Below are 17,693 nucleotides of genomic sequence, written 5' to 3'. Positions count from 1 at the left end.
ATTGTTTTGTTTGTTTTGTTTTTTTCCGGTTGTTCTTTTTTTGTTTTGAAATCGTTAACGTCTAGTGGCGTGTGACGTCCAAGTGGTTGGAGCTTTCAACTTTGGTTGGTCGTTTCTGACATTTTGAAAGAGTTTCTTGTTCAATCGGCCATTTGGCCCTTTTTTCTTCTGGCACGAGAGAACCTATACACACATTCACATTGTGGGTGTGTATATGTGTGTGTGTCTTGTGTGTGTGTGTGTGTGTGCGTGTATCCGTGATTCAGTTGCGAACGTGTGCTGTTTTATACAGAGAGTGCTATTGACCGATTGGCTCTATCACGACCACAGTCGACGCCAGGTGTCTGTGCCTGTCGTGAGTTGTCTTCGAATTCACGATGACGTAAATAAACCTCCGTTGGCGATTCGTCCGTTATCTCACAAACAGCCCGTGCGACATCCAGACTGAAACATTTCAACCGACAGTCAAGGAAAGAACTGCTTCCAATTTGATCGTAAGTCTCTTTTATGTATAGTCTACTTACTGAATTTCAATCTGATATCAAGGAAGGCGTAGTATGTTATGGCGTGAGAGCGATAATTGAATTTTCGATTTACGATAAAGAGGGGGAAAAAGAAAAAGAATCGAGTGATTGCTCCATCATCGAATATTAACGTGAATTGATGTTGTTCTATGTACGGTTTCATCATCTTCAATTTAGCCAGAAGGGCGGCGAGGGGATAGTATTTTAGGTTTAATTGGGTTTCAGGCTTCTTGGTGCATGAGAGACGAAGTGCACATCGCACCAGCACCGATGAAAACTCAAAAGGCGGAAAGAAAAAGAATTTGATTGATGCTCTCGATGTTACATGTGATAAGGGCTTCTTGGGATGTCGATAACGATGCTTGATTTCATCTCGCGGTTACGTAGGTGAGCATACCCCGGTAAACCGATAATGACCAAACGCGATCAAATATAGCAGGGAATTACAAATGCGATTCATTTGATTCTCAAAAATCAGGAAAAGGGAAGCGTTTTCCTAAAGATTCTTCTAAGATTCCTGGAGTCAGGTCAACAGGGTGCTGTCCAACGATGACGTATAACAAACTGTATAAACACAATAGTTTCCAAAACACACAGCGGCACAGGCGTTCATCAAACAAGCACGCGGAGTTGATGCAGGAGAATGGCCACTCTAAATGGAGTAAGATGGAAGAGCTGCAAGCAAATACAGAGACCGGATGTCAAGAAAGTTAGGGGGGTGGGCTATTTTGGTTGCAGCATCAAATCAATGGACTCGGCCGCCTTTTTTTTTTTCTCTCCCCATCTTTTTCCCCTATTCACATTTGTATAGGGTCCGTCAAAAGCCAAACAATCCATATACCCTTTATATCAATAGACTACAACGTTCGAATAAAAAAAAGGGGGGTGGTAACAACTCAATTCTGTGCAGTTTGTAACAAGATGATATAGACAGCTGGCCACTTCTATATACTAGCCTATACTCTATATAGATTTTCTTTATATATAAGAAGTTTGAAATAAAAAAAACAACACATCAGATGGTCAGGTCGGCTAGACGTGCGTGTTGTCGTGCCACGTGCGTGTATAAGAAGAAACTAGGACGAGCAGATGGCATCGATTGAAGAGTTGCAATCTTCAAGAAAGTTGTCCTTTTTCAGACGGATGATATTTCAATGTTGGAAGTAGATCTATACGTCAGAGATAGGAGTGAAGTGTTTTTAATGCCCCCCCCCCCCCACCTTTTTTTTGTTTGTTTGAAATCCTTCGATTGGATTATATAAAAGAAGTGGCCTATATAGCTATGTAGCCGATTATTGATTTAAGCAATTCAAAGTGACAGCGGGAAACGTTGAAAGGGTCACGATCTTTTGTCTCATTCATTTTCGCTCTTGTGGCAAAACTTTTGTTTCGCCAATTTAAGCAGATTGTTCACTTTTTCATGCAAAAATAGCGTTTTTTTTTTTTATTGTTGTTGTCTTTAGGGATTGACAGATTCGGATGTATTTACTTAAACAAAAAAATGGGATTAGAAGTGTAACAGATGCGATCGTATTACTTCATAAGGAGACGCATCTTATTGTTATAGTTTCGAATTGACGCCCCCAACCGACTGTCAACAGCCATTTCCGAACACGTCGCAAATCGTTTAATGTCGCTCACATTTCAAACTGTCATCCTACATACGTCACAACGAACAGAAATCATCGATCGGTCGACTATCACTCCCCCCCACATCAACGTCTCCAGACATCAAAACCCATCAAATCATTTCGTTTTTTTTGTTTTCAATTGAAACTAAATAAAGAAACAATGGGATATTAATTATCAAACATGCATGTAGGTTAATAGCAGCCACCTATATGCTCTGCTATATGTTTAACTATTGCTATACAATAGATCCTAAATATAATACAGGGAATGGAGCGGGGACGACGTGGGTCTATAAACTTTTGCAGAGCAAGACGCGAGTGTTAACCAAACTGGGAAACAACGTAAAAAACAAAAACAAAAAAAAAAAAAACACACAATGTTAGGACCTGCAAGTTGATATGCACGGCTTTATATATCAGGGTGGATATGGGGCTGAATGCAGGATATAGTTTGGAAAACGAGGATAGCTCTGCTCGACTGACGTCATCCGTTGGGCCTTTCTCCCTTGCCGTTTATATGTATATAGTATAGTCTACAATATAAGGTGAATATACACGAAGAGGAAGAACGTCATTGGCGAAAGGCAGGGCCCCTTCGGTTTGATCCATTTATCCCAACAGGTTCGTGTTTCGCTCCCCTTTATATACGCACGGCCTATTTCGCGTTTAACGGGTTCGGGTTGCTCGCCACAGTCTCCCTCCAGTTGGTCTTCAACCGGCCGCGGGCTGAAATGTTGCGTAATATGAATCACGACGAACGCCCTCAAGCGTTCGGTTAGCCTCGAATGTCCGCCTTTTAGACGAAGACGCCATTTCTTTCCCATTTTCCGGTCCTGATTGAAAGGTTCTTGACTGTTATTACTTAAAAAAGAATTGGGAATTCCCTTCTTTCCTTTGCAGGGTATGGGGCGCTGACGGGGATATTTAATAAATAAAAGGAAAAGGAATCGGAAAATCGTTTAATCTAAAAAAAAAAAACAACAAACCGCCTGACTTGCGTGGGTGTATGATCAGCTTTTTTTTTCATTTCAAGAGCACGTCCTGTATAGGCTAAACAAGTTCAAGAAAATATGAACGACAGCAGAAGAATAATGATAAATAGGCAATCTTCTTTTCTTATATATGGCAATCTCTATATATATTATATAGTCTTCCTCTATTTAATGTTGTATCGATCGACATACAATTGTTTCAAAAACATTTGTGTGATGTAGCCTAACATCAGGCTGGACTTTGAAGCATGATGGGCTTCCAAGAAATGCAATAAGAATCTGCCTAGCGGTTATAGGCCCCTATTTTATCGTTCAATTCATCGTTTAACGTTGACATTTTAGGCGCTATTACAATTCCATCGAGATCTGCTGTCTCGTTTCGATGAGGCCTCATATAGAGAGAGACGACCTATAGATTTCTTTCTTTCTCTCCAGCAAGTTTGAAGATTCGAGTGCGCAACGAGAGCAAGAAAAACGCAACAACTGTATGCAGAACGAAGGCAAATCAATAAGCTTACACGTGCCAAGAAAAAGAGATTAAAAATTCATATTGAAGAGAAAGTACAGCCCTTTCCTCCCTTCGCCAATCCGCAGACAATCGGTTGCCTCATCACCGACGGCACAAAATCTGGCCAACAAAAAGAACCTTTTCGTATACATAGACCTATTTGCAAGGCTCAAAAATCGTGAATACAGCAGTCAAAGTAATATTTAAAAAAAGAGGGGAAATCGATACAAGTAAAAAGGTTGGCCCTTTTTTTTTTTCTCCCTTAAATAAAAACGAACGTCGCACACATTCAGCCATTAAAAAAAAACTTGTTCAGCGAGTTGGCCCAGCAAAGTTCGTCGTATATAGTAGACCAGGTATATACATATACTAACTGTCTATACAGACAGAAAGAGCGCAGGAAGTCGGTATAAAAACGGAGAGAAAGTTGTCGTCATGGCGACCATGTCAACGTCCAGAAAATTAAATCACAAGTATATTTACATGTACGACGCACAAAACAGACCCCCCCCCCCCCAACAAAATACACACCTTTCGTATATTTGTCATCCATGTGCGTTCAAATTGTAGAAACTCTAAAGTCAGCCATCGTTTTTAAAACTTGTTTTTTATTTTGTTGTTGTTAATATTATTACTGCAGCAGCTATTTTAATTCATTAGCATGCAAGCTGTTCTTTTTCTTTTCACTCGGTGCTTTTGTTTTCTTCTTTCTGTCCGCCTACAACAACAAAAGGGAAGAAGAGAGAAAACTATACATACACAAATTTCAGTGCGCACACATGAAACAGTATAAAAGTCAGTAGCGGAAAGTGGGCGGCTTGCAACTGTATAATGCCGGGCAAGCGAATCATGCAATAATCGTATCCGTGAAGCCGTCACAACGTTCTGGCACAGACAGAAAAAAAAAACATAATCAAATATATTTAAAAAAAAAAAAGGAAAAAACTGCAACAAAGAGCAGTGCTGCTGCTGTGTCTGAACCATAAACTATATAAACCCCCATGCGAATCTCAACAACAGCGCACACACAAAAGAAAAATGAAACCTTTTCTTTTTGTTTTCATTGATTTTTTTTTTTTTTTGTTTTTTATTCGAACACAAAAAAAAAACAAACAATCGTTTTCAGTTTCATTGAAAAGTATGGGGTTGACGTCTGTGCAATTGTGGAGCGTGCAGATAAACGCTGAGTCGCAATCAGTTTGACCGCGCGCTGTGCTGGGGTCGGGAATTTGAAGAGACATTGGGACGTGACCAAAGTTGCCTCATCAAATCGAACCGATGATCGACGCGTGGGAAGACATTGCGTGGGCCAGACATCCGAATTAAAAAAAAAAAGATTTTAATGAGCATCCAAAAACATCAATTGTGTCGTGATGCTATAAAAATCAATAAGATAGCGTTGATTAGGATATCTTCGTATACGTCATCAGCACACAGGAATATATAACAAATAATCAGAAAACAAAGGACGTATGATAAGAACAAAAGACTGTGCACATGATGTACATGTACATCTATATATAGCTATAGGCTATACATGTTTCTTTTGTCGCTCATTGTTTGCAACGGCCGCCGTGACAACGTCATAATTGGTTAGTGCCGTGTATAGTGTGCGACCAAGGCCTCGCAGATTAAATGGCGTTTAATCGTGTATTTCTTTCAATAAGGTTGGCGAACGCATGAGAAAGAAAACGCAGCTCTTGATCGTATATATACCCAACCAACTGGAAAACAAGGGAAATCGAAACCGACAGTTTTCTTCTTTTATATTTGACACACAGCACACTATTCAGTATTGATATAAGAAGAAAATGTAATGTTTCTATACAGGCTATAGAGAATATACTCTTGCACACACACACACACTGTGTATACACACACACACATGGAGTCTATGTAATAGAAGTTTGAACAAGAGCGATGACAAACGAGGCGGGGATTGTTGGCCGCGATGGACGCACTCGTCGCTGCGGGACGGGCGCGGTTCTATTTATTCGATCAAGCGTTCGAACGCTTGAGTGAGATGGTCGATAAGTTTGACGCGTTAGAGAACAAAAAAAAAGGGAATCGAAAATCTTCGGCTTTCTTTTTTTTTTTTTTGGTTGTTTGTTCATTGTGTAATTGAGTGGCCCCAACCGCAATCACGAAGTGGATGGTGAAGTTGAAAGACGAGCTGCTTTTTGAAAAACATTCTGCGTGATTGGAGGTGATTTGCAATACAACGCTCGTCATTTTCACGATGACAGATGTTGCTGTGCACACCTTCAACTGTCTACACCATCCGTTCGCAATTTAATCATTTCAAAAACTCATCACGAAATGTGAAAGATCTCCCCGCCGTTTATTCTCTCCTATCCTGATCACGTACATACGAAAACAATTTCCATAATTCTCGTTCGAGCCTAGTTACATTCATTTGCTTGCGTATTGATTATAGAACCGTGGCATTAAGGCAGACGACTAAAACGGGACCGAACAGGGCGATCGAAACGTGTCGCACCATTAACTCCAATCCACAATTCATTTGGATTTTGTTAATCATGTATAGCTATTTGGAAACCGACCGCAAACTTGATTGACCTTTGTTCATTTCTCTGTATAATCTCCAAAATGGGCAGACGGTATAAGGAAGGCAACGTCCCGCATGTTAAGTTCAACTCAATGCCTATTGAGATCAATAGCCACGTTCAATCAATAGACATTCAGTCATCTGTATAAATGAAAGGGTCAAATCGATAATTACCACCTATATATGAAGTCAACACAATCAACTACCATTTCTGATTTTCATTGATTTCAAACCAACAAAAAAATACTGGACAGACCCTGGATGATCTCGATTGAAATCAGAAGTCCCCGCAGGTCACGACACATCATCGATTTATTTTTTGGCAACGTTTTTTTTATATTTTCAATCTGCAATTCATATTGCTTCAACATATCAACTGTAAGCGTGTGTCCCGAAGCCACTCGATCTGAGAACTCAATGTCACGCAATTCGATAGTCTGAAACAATCACAGCAGCCCAACATAACATAAAATGCGCTTCTATGCACAAAACGTATAGTCTTATATTATATACGTAGGTAGATATATAATTTCTCGATTCAAATGCAAAAGAACTTGATTTTCTGGCTGCATGTAGATTTGCATGTGGCCATCGCAGGCTATATATATAGTCAAGATCTCGCTGTCGTTTTTGCTTCAAAACAATCGATGTTTTTAATTAGCTGCTGTCAGTCTGTGCTGATGATTAGGGTTGCATCCGCTCTTCCCCCAGAATTCCTTCAAGACTTTGAAGCCCAAAAAAACACAGAAGGGCAACCCTCCCGCAGAAAGTGAAGGAGACAACGCAGCAAGTCACGAAGCCTTTCGGCATTTTGAGCATCAAACTGCGGGGAACGAATAGAAAAAATAGCGAGCAAACGCACAGTTTTTCTTTTCCGCCCCCTTCTGGTTGATGTCTCTTATATTAGTATTCCGACGGAAGTCACCTCCTTCTTATAGCCCACAGCGCAGAGTTAATGAACTCGATTTTTGTTTTCGGTTATATTGGTTGTGAAGACAACATGTTTATTTTTATGTACTTGTAATACACAAGCGTTATAGACCTACAACATATGAAATACGAGTGTTGAACAAACAATGGAAACAACGTCTAAACATATAATCAAGAGCTGCTCTTGTGTGCACCTCATGTGGCACATGTCACTCTATATACGATAGAACTAATGGCTTGCGGAGGAGGACGTTACGGATTACGTATGGATGCTTTTTTGCTCTCTCTCTCTTCAATGGCTTTTACGTGTAATCGTGAATTTTAATTCGTCCCACTTGCCATGTAGGCTTATGACTTACAGGCCTTTATACCCTTTGCGGAACATGCTATGCAGCAGCTGTCAAATCGCACGTTAAAATGAACAAAAAAAAACAATGAGCTGAAGAGTTAGTTAATTAGATTAACAACTATCGTGTTAGTATTATAGCTCCATCTTTCACCATTAATGATGCGATGATTGGAAGCTGCATCAAACCCCGTTTGTTATACATCGAACGCGTCCAGGCTGTACTACGTATACAACACGGCCCCTATATATAGGCCCGTGAACGGATGGGACCATTTTTCGGAAAACACAAAGCACTTCTCGTCCCGAAAAAATCTTTCGCGGCCGATTTTCGTGAACGCGGGACGACATCGCTGGGTATAGAAATCAAGTTACGGGGTGTACAGTTTTATAGATTTCTTCTTGTCGACAGGGTTTCTTGCTATCGGCTGTTGCTCTAACATTTTGGGGCGGCTGCTTTGTGTGTACGTCTATATATATATAGCCTATAGGCATAAACGCTTCCATCCGCCGCCGCCACATCGTTTGGTCCTCGGGCGCAACGCGATCGATTGGAGAAACATCAAAGAGGTGGTGCCCCCCGTTGGTCGAAACTTTATCTACTACGACGACGAACGTTCTGACTTCTATACTCCCGCATTTCTATAAAGATTCACTCGTTAAATGACAGCGCTTCGTTTTCTTGACGAAGTGACGTGTATTTTATCAATCAAGCGCTTCGTTCAGCTTTTATATTTCGCGTCTACGGCTTTTGGTTTTCCCTTTTTTTCTTTGTTCCGCACGCTTGACAACAACATTACATCGCCTGGAATTGTCCTCCCTGTAAGGTGAGGACTCTTGGCCAAAGGGGAATCGGATAATTAGAAAAAAAGCAAAGTCTTGAAAGAATATAAGAAAAAAGAGAAAACGATGGACTTTGTGCCGTCAGCCTTTTCGCTTCTATATTATTTGTTTGATCCATCCGCTGGAACACTCCAGTGGGGGAGGACGAGATGCCCCCATTCATCTTTTTTTTCTTTCTCGGTATGCACGACGTTGAATGTAGGGCGCTTGAGAATAAGCAAAACATGAAGCGCACCGACGTCAAGATGGCGAGACAATGCATGTTGAATAATAAGAAGTTGAAAGAGTTCACACGCTATTTTATGAATGAAATCCTATCGCAAAGGAATGACGTACCATCTTTCCTTTCTTCCCATTTTTTTATTTTATTCTTATACACTTCATAACCCAACGAGCGTCTTCTGCCTTTGACCACGTCATTGTCAATCAACTGTTACATACACAAAAGCCGCGCTCTCTGATGATATACATCTCTATTCAATCCCCCCCTGGAAAGGATCTTTTCCGGCTTCCGTACAGAAAAGAATGTGTAGCTATACATTAAAAAAAAGAGAAAGTCAGCTGGACTGGGTCCCATGTACGGAGCTCTATTCAAAAGTTAGCCGTGACGTATATATAGGCAACGATGTGGAATAAGCATGCCTAGAGACATGTCCATTATGTGCTGGTTACACACACAGTTCGTTGTGGGGCTAAAATAAATGGAAGAAATATATGTATGTAGGTATATAATCATTTATAGAGCTAACATTCATCTTGTCAAGTGGCACCGATGTGAGCGAGTATACCTTAACTGTAAAATGAAAGCGGAATTCCAGTAATATTCATGCAAAATTGAAGTGGCTTGTTTGTTTTGTTGTTTTGTTCTTCTTAGAATTTTCACAAGAGCGTTAAAGGAAATGGGGTCAGTAGGTTGCAACGAGTTATTTTTTTTATATTTTGTTTGTTGAAGAATAACTATAGTTTGGTGTGTATACAAGGCAGTTTTAGGAAGCGCTATATCCGCAGCTCTTCAATCCATCAAAGCGGACGCTTTTAAGAACAACAAGAAGGCGCGCCAGCTGACCGTCTTCATAGTTTTTTGCGCAACAGTAAGCACACAAAAGATGTGACAAGATCTATAAACAAAAATGCGTAATTCACCACAGATGCCAATCTGTCTGGCTATAAAAGAAGAACGCCAAGGAACAAAAACATTCCTGGGGACGATTGGATGGCTTTTTAATGAGGTACAAAGAGAGAACCAAAGGGCTATATTGCTGGGCATTGCGCTACATAATGAGGCTAATGTTTTTGCAGCAGAATCAGCGATAAATGTATACACGCTGGTCCTGTATAGAGCACTGGCTCGTTGCTGCAAATCTCGAGTTAATAATGAGTAATCGATATATCACCACTGTTGCCGTTCTAATGAATGGAGAGCTACGATTGATTCTTAATTGAAAATAAATTGGGGCGGAATTGTGGGAGGTGCTAATAGAAAGACAGGGACGTACAAGTGGACTCGACTTTCTTTTGTTTCGTAAAAGCAGTCGACACGTATCGAACCACACTAACGGAATTAACAATAATCGAAATGAATCAGAGGTAACCGCAAGCATTACAAACTATTCTATTACTATAATTGAAGAAAACAATAAAATCTTGAATGTGTTACATCGTTGATGCTGTCCGCGTTGCGTAAACTTCCCAAAGTTTTTGATCTGGAACGAAGGACTGAAACGTTTCGTGTGTGCGCGCCACTTGAACACGAGCGCGAGACCATTCTGGTCGGTTATCGGGACCCGGGCAAAGGATCTTGATAAGAAACTTGTGTGTGGGGGGGAGGGGGGCACAACAACAGTCGACCATCAGCTTTCGTGTAACAACGAAACAAAAAAACAAACAAAAAACAGAAGAGAGAACAAAATACAAAAGAGTTGGGTTAAATAAGTTGACCCCAACAATCATGGCGTCCTAAAGTGTGTGTAGGAAGAAGAGACAGGATTTGCATCGATCTGAGACAAAAGCAAGATGTTAAAAGATACAGCACAAAATGGCGGCGGTCAGATTTGTGCCCGAGGGCAGTTAATTTATTCACGCAGTTCTTATTCGAGTCACGCTTTTATCATGCTCTAAGTGCTACTAGCGAATTAATGCCCTCCAAGCAGCGACGCAACACCATCTATCCGGAACTTTGCCTGCAACCGTATATACTTCGACAGCAGTTGCATCCGCACATTCCTCGACATCCGCCCTCGCACAAAACACACGAAAAAAAACAACAACATCGAAATGCAATAAAACAAAAACAAGTCTGTCGGAAATTTATTTCCGACCTCCAATTTTCCTGCGTCATAAATATGGCGACGTCAGACCAACGTTTGTTCAAGGCCGTCAGGCAGTTACCCTTTCCTCTCCTTTGGAAATTCATGTTCTTTCTTTGTTTCTGGCGCTAGCCGCTAGGGTCAGTCTAGTTCGCTCGGTTGTGCCTTAACCTCGCTCACACCATCGGACCTGTACGAATCATTCCACGAATTTGCTTCACGTGTTCTCTTCGTTTCATCCATCAACATCTAGCTCAAATTACTTGCATCCGTGTCATCCTTTTGCGTGTGACTTATTCGATCTCTCATCGAGTGCTGAACAAATTGAGAATAGACAGGAATTGAAAACATTTTCAAGTCGTATCCTTCTCTAATAATCGTCCATGTTGTAAGTTGCCATTTTATGACGATGCAAGGCGAATGGAAGCCAATCTCATTCGCAAGTTTGGGCATTGCACGCGTGATATTCTACAAAATGTGAGTTTTTTGTTTGTTTTTTTTTTTCCAACAAAAGAAAAGAGACTTTGTCCAAATGGGGGGCATGTTATTTGAGATTTGTTCAAAGATTTCGAACCATCGTGAATGGGCCGACAAACAAGCGGAATCTCCTGAGCTAAAAGGAAAAGAGAACGTGAAAATTCAATTCAAAAAGACTTTGATTTGATTGAAAAAAAAAAAAAGAATGGCCGAGAGAGGCTGACAATCGACCGTTGTCCGAAACTTGTTCATCTCATTTCCTATTTTTATAGAAACTGCAACTGCAAATTGAATCACATTTGTAAAATCAAAATGGCTGCTGGCCAACAAACAGTAGAAAGCTTTGGCTTGTCAACGTAAAGTCTTTGTGATTTACCTATTGGAACAAAACTTAAAGTATGCTTTTGAATCGATTACAATAGCTGACGTTTACGCAATAACGTTGTGCAACTTAAAGAAAGGACGTTAGAAATGATTGCTGATATCGTTGGTAACAGAAATTGTGCGAGTGGATTCCGGGACAGCGTGCCAAGTGCAGGAACACACTTGAGTGTTTTTAGCTTATAGTTCTTCTTTTTCGATCGTGACTATCGATATCTACGTCGGTCACACCCATTTTCAGCTTTCGTCATCAGCCATAGATTTGTCATTTTATAGGTTATAGGATGTTTTTTTTTTCTTCCTTTTTTGCAATCGGATTAAGAACAAAAAAGGGCGGAGACGATGTTTGAAGAGGCACCCCCCACCCATTTTTTGTGTCCAGTCGCAAATGGAGGTTGCAGTCTTCATGGAAGAAACGAGAGTTCAGATGATGCCATCTCGCTGTGCTAGATGACCGCATCTCCAGGAGCCGATTTTTACTCTTTGGTGCCAACTTCTTTCTTTTGTGTCGACTGCCAAGTCCAACTCGTTTTGTCCGTCTCGTAAAAACGGGGCAGGTTTTTGCTGGCCCATCGTAAACAAAGAGTTCGCCTCCGTGTTAGAAGGACACCGAAAAGCCTTTGGTTTACGACACACTTGTAATCAACTTTTGATACATTTCATTCCTTCTGACCGTCTCGACCCATCAAAAATCATAAAAAAAAAGGTTCCCATCCATTGCCCAATTTTTTTTTTAATGCTTTCGTTGATTTTCGATCGGGTTCATCGGCTACGATTTAAAAAAACAAAAAATATTTCGCCCTGTGATTATTCCTAACTGTTTTTTTTGTGTGTGTTCCCCTATTCTTCACAGTTAGATAACACCGCAAAGTTATGTAATCTCCTTTTTTTTCTGTTGCCAAATAGATTCTTGGCTGGCTGCTTCCACCATCTTCTTCCATAAAAGAAAAAACAAACAAAAAACACAAAGAACCAAAAGAAAAATGGCTGAAAACGTGGAATCAGGAAAATCTGTTGGCCTTCCAGGAATAGCAGCCAACACTTTAAATCCGATCAATCACAGCAGCGCAGCGCGTCCGTCTCATTTGCCATCGGTGGCGGAAGGATCGTCACGAATGACGTCGTCAGGTGTGAAATCATCGACGACTGCATTGCCCGTTGCAGCATCTTGCACTTCAACGTCGGGCCCCTCCTCTTCCGCACCAGCGTCTACGGGAGCTGCTGTTAGCATCGCACCTAGCGGCGGGATTGGAACTAACTGCTCCTCCTCTTGTTCGGTCACGGCAAATTCGTCGACTGCGGGCTCGAATCAGCCGCAGCTTTCAGTTGCCGTGTCGACTTCTAAAGGCAAAGGCGCTGCTTCTTGCGCTGAAGCGAACCGATCATCCGCCGGATCGCCATCCGTAGTGACAACTCATCCGGTGGCGGCACCGTTCAGACAGCACCACCAATCGCATCCGACCTCGTCTCCACCGTCCTATTCTTGGGTGCAGAGTCATCAACCGCGTCCGTCGGTCAGCGCTGCCGGATTGTCTTACCCGCTGGACGAGCCGGATCAGAATATCGAAGGGGCCGGTTACAATTGGTCGGCTAGGAATCAAGCCACTTGGAGCGGCCCGGTGCCCCATTTAGTGCGTCGCGTCAGCACGAGCGGAGGCAACGGCGCCGGATGCGCTCGTTACGGCAGCCTCAACCGTCGCAGTCACAACCGCAGCAGCCAATTGCAGCAGCAACAGCCGTCGAGTAGTTTGCGGTTGGTCAACGGTGGGCTGGCCGGCGGTGCCAACAACGGCTACCCGTCGTCGGAAGAGGAGCTGAGGAGCCCGCGTCATCGACGTCTTTACCAACAGCAACAGCAGCCGCTGCTCGGTAACGGCCTGAACGGCCGCAGCGATGATTTGGCCAACGCTTATTACGCCAGATCGGGTAGTTGCGGAGGCGTATCGGCCGGCTATTCTTACGGTGGTGGTGGCGGCGTCGGCACGTGCTGCTCCGATTCGCTAGTGACGGCGCTCGAGGACGAAGCGTCGACGTCGTCGTTCGTGCCGGATTACCTGGTGGCTGGCGCCGATGACATGAATTTTATCAACAATAAAGAGATGAGTGCCAGTGGCGGTGTGGCCGGATGCGGAAGCGCGGCCGGAAGCTTCGCTGCCGGTGGCGGACGAGTTCATTTCAGTAACAGTGCCGGAGGTGGCGATGATGTCAGCTTGTACGGCACGCCGAAGGAGGAAGCCGGACCGGGTCCGGGGCCGGCCAACATGGGCGGCGAGCCGAAACCGTCGTTCATCCGCAATCAGCTTCAGGCTCTGTTCCAGCCGACGGACAACAAGCTGGCCATGAAGCTGTTTGGCAGTAAGAAAGCTCTGATGAAGGAGCGCATCCGACAGAAAGCTGCAGGACACTGGATCATCCATCCGTGTTCCAATTTCCGGTAAGAAATCCATTCGCTTGGCTTTTTGTTTTCGATGTGGGGGGGTAGGCTCTCGATTTGTGTGAATTATCAACGATCTTATTTCATTATTAAAACAAAAAAAAAGGGAGGCTGGCTGCGTGCATATGTTTGATTAAAGTGAGCGCTGGATGCGTTGCGCATCATGGGCAGATCTGAATTTTTGTGTGTCGGAACGGCGGGCCCGTCGTTACGGGTATGTAGAGCAGAAACACGGTCGTTAGGTATTGATGCGTCGGGGCATGGCAGTCATATGTGAGATGGGGTATTTCGGTGAACAGTCCCCGGTCGGAGGAAAGAAAGCGGCCATATCAGAACAGAATTTATTGGACGCGTAATCGATAAAAATTCCAAAATGTGTGGGTGCCGCACTGCCGTTATTCACTTTGCTCTTTTGTTGTTCGAATATTTAGAGTTGATCGACGTTGCGCGAGTATACGAATGGAATAAATCAAATGGGTGAACCGTTGGCGTGACCAATCAATAGGGAAATCAGCCATTTCAATCTGCGTTGCTTCGTGTTAGCGTATTAATTCAATAGCCAATATTGGCTACTACGGAAAATAGAAGATTTGCTTAGTTAAATTCGATTAATTCCCAAAATTGTTCCATTTTTTCTTCTTCTCCCCAACTGAAATTCCGCTTCTTAAAAAAAAAACAAGTTCAAAATGTCTGCAGTGTCGGGTGGCTCGCGATACGTCTAAGGTTACGTGAAAAATAAAGGTGATGATTGTCTTCATCGCGACGACATAAAATGATGAAACGTGATCATCGACTTGACACGGATGGCAGGTCGCACGAACGAATTTGTGTGGGCTGTGTGTGTGTGTGTGTGTTGCCAGTTTGTGAAGGAACAGCGCCTTTCGGCCGTGATCACAAGTTCACTTGGTACCCCAAAAGATACACAAACGATGGTCATCGTATGTCATCGATATGGTAGAAGCGCGTCGCCGCGTCCCTTAAACATTTAATGACCTGCCGCCGGAGAGAAAATGTTCTTTCAATACAGGCATTGATTCCTCATTGAAAGGATGCTCTTCTTAAATGACCATGTTCGTTTTTCTTTTTACTTTGTGTATACAAGACGACACGAGCCGACCGGAATGAAATGTGTCGGGTGCCACTATCAAAGCAGTCAATAAGAAAAGGATGTGTAACTTTCGGTGTGCGTCTATAAAAAAAAAAAAAAAAGGCTGTGCTGTACAGTTTTTGATGGTGCAACACACACGCTTAAACAAAGAATTCACCGACAAAAAGACAACACACATACCGTCGATTTCAACCGAAAATAGCTTAGTCGTTCGAAACGAATTCTTCTTTCTATATATCACGATCGTTTTTTTTTTGTTTTTGTGTGTGTGTTAAAACGCCAAAATCGTTTGGGAAATGTTGCGTCAGAAAAGCCCGAAGGGTGCAGCCGCAGGCGATGTTATACAATCAGTCCCCCCCTCCCTCTTTTTTTTTCGGTGGAGGTTCTATTCAACTTCGATGTACAAACATCAGAAGTGTACGTGAAAAATTCCCCGACACGCGTACTAACCTTTCCCTTTTTTGGGGGGATGGGTAGGGGGGGTGTCTGGATGGATATAAAGCACATCGAGAGTCTATTTTCGTATTGATATAGTTGTTGGTTGGTTATCCTGGTACTTTTGTTTACACAGCGCCATCCTCGCCATCATCGGTCTAACTTTTTTCCTATACTGTTACATTATTGTTGTTGTTGTTGTTTTGGGGTTTCAATTCCGCACCTTTACACGACGTATAGCCGGACGTGAGTAGAACAGGAAAAAAAATAAAATCCCAGAAAATAGGAGATGACTTTTATGATTGCCATCCCCTTGACCCCGTTATCCTCTTTATCAATCTGGGTTACACACACACACACACACACACTCTACCTCTAGAGCAGTAAATATAACTCTTCGGTGTGCGCATCTCTTTTGTTTTTACTTACACTCAGAAGTGGAGAGGGGTGGGGGGAAATAATAAATAATAGACAAGTCTCTCAGTTGAAAGGATGAAGGCACTCTGATGGATCTTGTACTGGGTTTTTGCTGGGGATGACAACCATGGGGGGAGGGAGGAGGTGGGTTTAGGCAACCGTATATGTAAAGCGTTGACAATAAATATTTCGTTGATGACGTAAATAACGTAAAAAAAAAATAAATAAAATAATAAAGGCACATCCGGTAGAAAGCTGACAAAGTCCGCTCTCGCCATAAAAAAAAAAAAACAAACAAAAATAATCCGCTTTTGAAATCCAATAAGAAATTGTTTTTGAAATCTTTGAATCAAAATAAACAAATCAAGAAAGCGCTCCGCCCGTCCTTTTTTGAACTGAAGAAAAGGGCAAACTCCGGAAGGAACTATCCGATGTGAATGACACAATAGAAAAGATAGGGAAAAAGCTCCCCTCCCCCCAGCTGGATCGTAAATATGTCGTACTACTCCATCCCTTGCTCTTCTAATATCCTCAAAACTTTTGCCAACGATTCTTAAGAAAAGACCGTCTGCGATATGGAAGAATGCCCGCAGTTCAGCTTCTCTCTATTTTTTTTTTTTTTCAAATAGTTTGCCTCAGCTTTTCGATATAGGTGGGGCGGTTATAAAAAACGGCGGTCCAAAAAAAAAAAAAAAAAATACGAAACCGGTTGATGGTAACCCGGATCGGATTGACATTATCTGATTTAAAAAAATAGTGGAGGGAAACTGGAATGAAATATATGAAATTTAGTCAGCAATGTATTACGTAACGAATCTAAGCTTTGGTTGCCCATAGCAACCGAGTCTTCTTTTTATTTATTTATTTATTTTTTTGTAAGCAATCTTATACGACAATTCGTTAGTAAAAAGAAAAAGGGGCATTCCGGATATAGAGTTCCGTATAGTACTCTTTTTTTTTTTTGCGCTTGTCGAGCTCACAATAAATGTGTTCTAATTTATGCCGATGGAGATAAAGCAAAAACGATTGACACAGCCTTTTTCCACGTATATTGCCCTGGTAGATTGAAGATGTTGGCTAGACCACGGCCGTAGCAAAGAGTCGGTTGATACCGACGGAAACGGAAACAGGATTTTCATATCGGCCAAGAGTCGTCGAGTTGATCGTTTGTCAGTGCCCGTCTCTTTCCTTCCTCCGCCCGCTATTTGTCTACCATCATATTGATATACGTTGCGAACCTCAATCAGGATTTTCTTTTGGTGGAACTGCGGCAGGGACAAGTTTGCGTCCTTCATTCGGGTGGGTAGGTGTGGCCAACAAATTGCTGCCTATCGAAAGACAGGATTGAATCGATAATTCGCAAGGATAAAATTCTACACGGCCAAAGCCAACGCGTTTTTCTTTTGTGTTTCATTTCGTCCAAGAAAAAGAGAAGTGACCATTCCTCTTTGTTTTTCTCATGGCGTCTACGCCGTGCCCCGTCATTCATGCACGACATCAGAGCGGGATGAGAGAAATTCTCGCTTTGCTACTGTTCCAGTATAGTTTCTACTTTTTCATTCTTTATTTCACTTTCATGACGTGCTAAACCGCCATTACAAGGGCCGGAGCCACCCTCCCCCCCAAAAAGGAAAGGGATTGATATCAATGCAAACGAACATAGTCATGCACTCTGCGCAATGTTAGACAGGGCTCATTATCAACACTTAATGAAGACGTACGGTTATTCGCTTAGATTTTATTACGTATATTACGTAGCTGCTATTAGCCACGACTCTTTTTCTATTTCGTA

The 17,693-nt window shown here is 42.3% G+C and overlaps 1 protein-coding gene across 3 annotated transcripts in view; it reads left to right on the top strand.

The window, feature by feature from the left end:
* The first annotated feature begins 337 nt into the window (after window positions 1-337).
* The window catches only part of LOC116925543 (potassium/sodium hyperpolarization-activated cyclic nucleotide-gated channel 3), a 29,371-nt gene continuing 12,015 nt past the window's right edge, over window positions 338-17,693 (top strand). For 2 of the 3 annotated variants that reach the window (XM_045174974.1, XM_032932248.2), the window contains exons 1-2: window positions 10,794-11,126; window positions 12,414-13,941. In XM_045174974.1, coding sequence (XP_045030909.1) covers window positions 12,491-13,941 — 1,451 coding nt within the window. In that variant the 5' untranslated portion in view covers window positions 10,794-11,126; window positions 12,414-12,490. Of the gene's footprint in view, window positions 495-10,793; window positions 11,127-12,413; window positions 13,942-17,693 lie in introns of those variants that run through there. The other variant, XM_032932247.2, reaches the window with a different exon arrangement.

The sequence above is a fragment of the Daphnia magna genome, linkage group LG6, assembly GCF_020631705.1.
Source record: "Daphnia magna isolate NIES linkage group LG6, ASM2063170v1.1, whole genome shotgun sequence".
Lineage (NCBI taxonomy): Eukaryota > Metazoa > Arthropoda > Branchiopoda > Diplostraca > Daphniidae > Daphnia > Daphnia magna.
The sequence above is the reverse complement of the archived record's forward strand: the minus strand, read 5'-3'. Positions and strand labels throughout refer to the sequence as shown.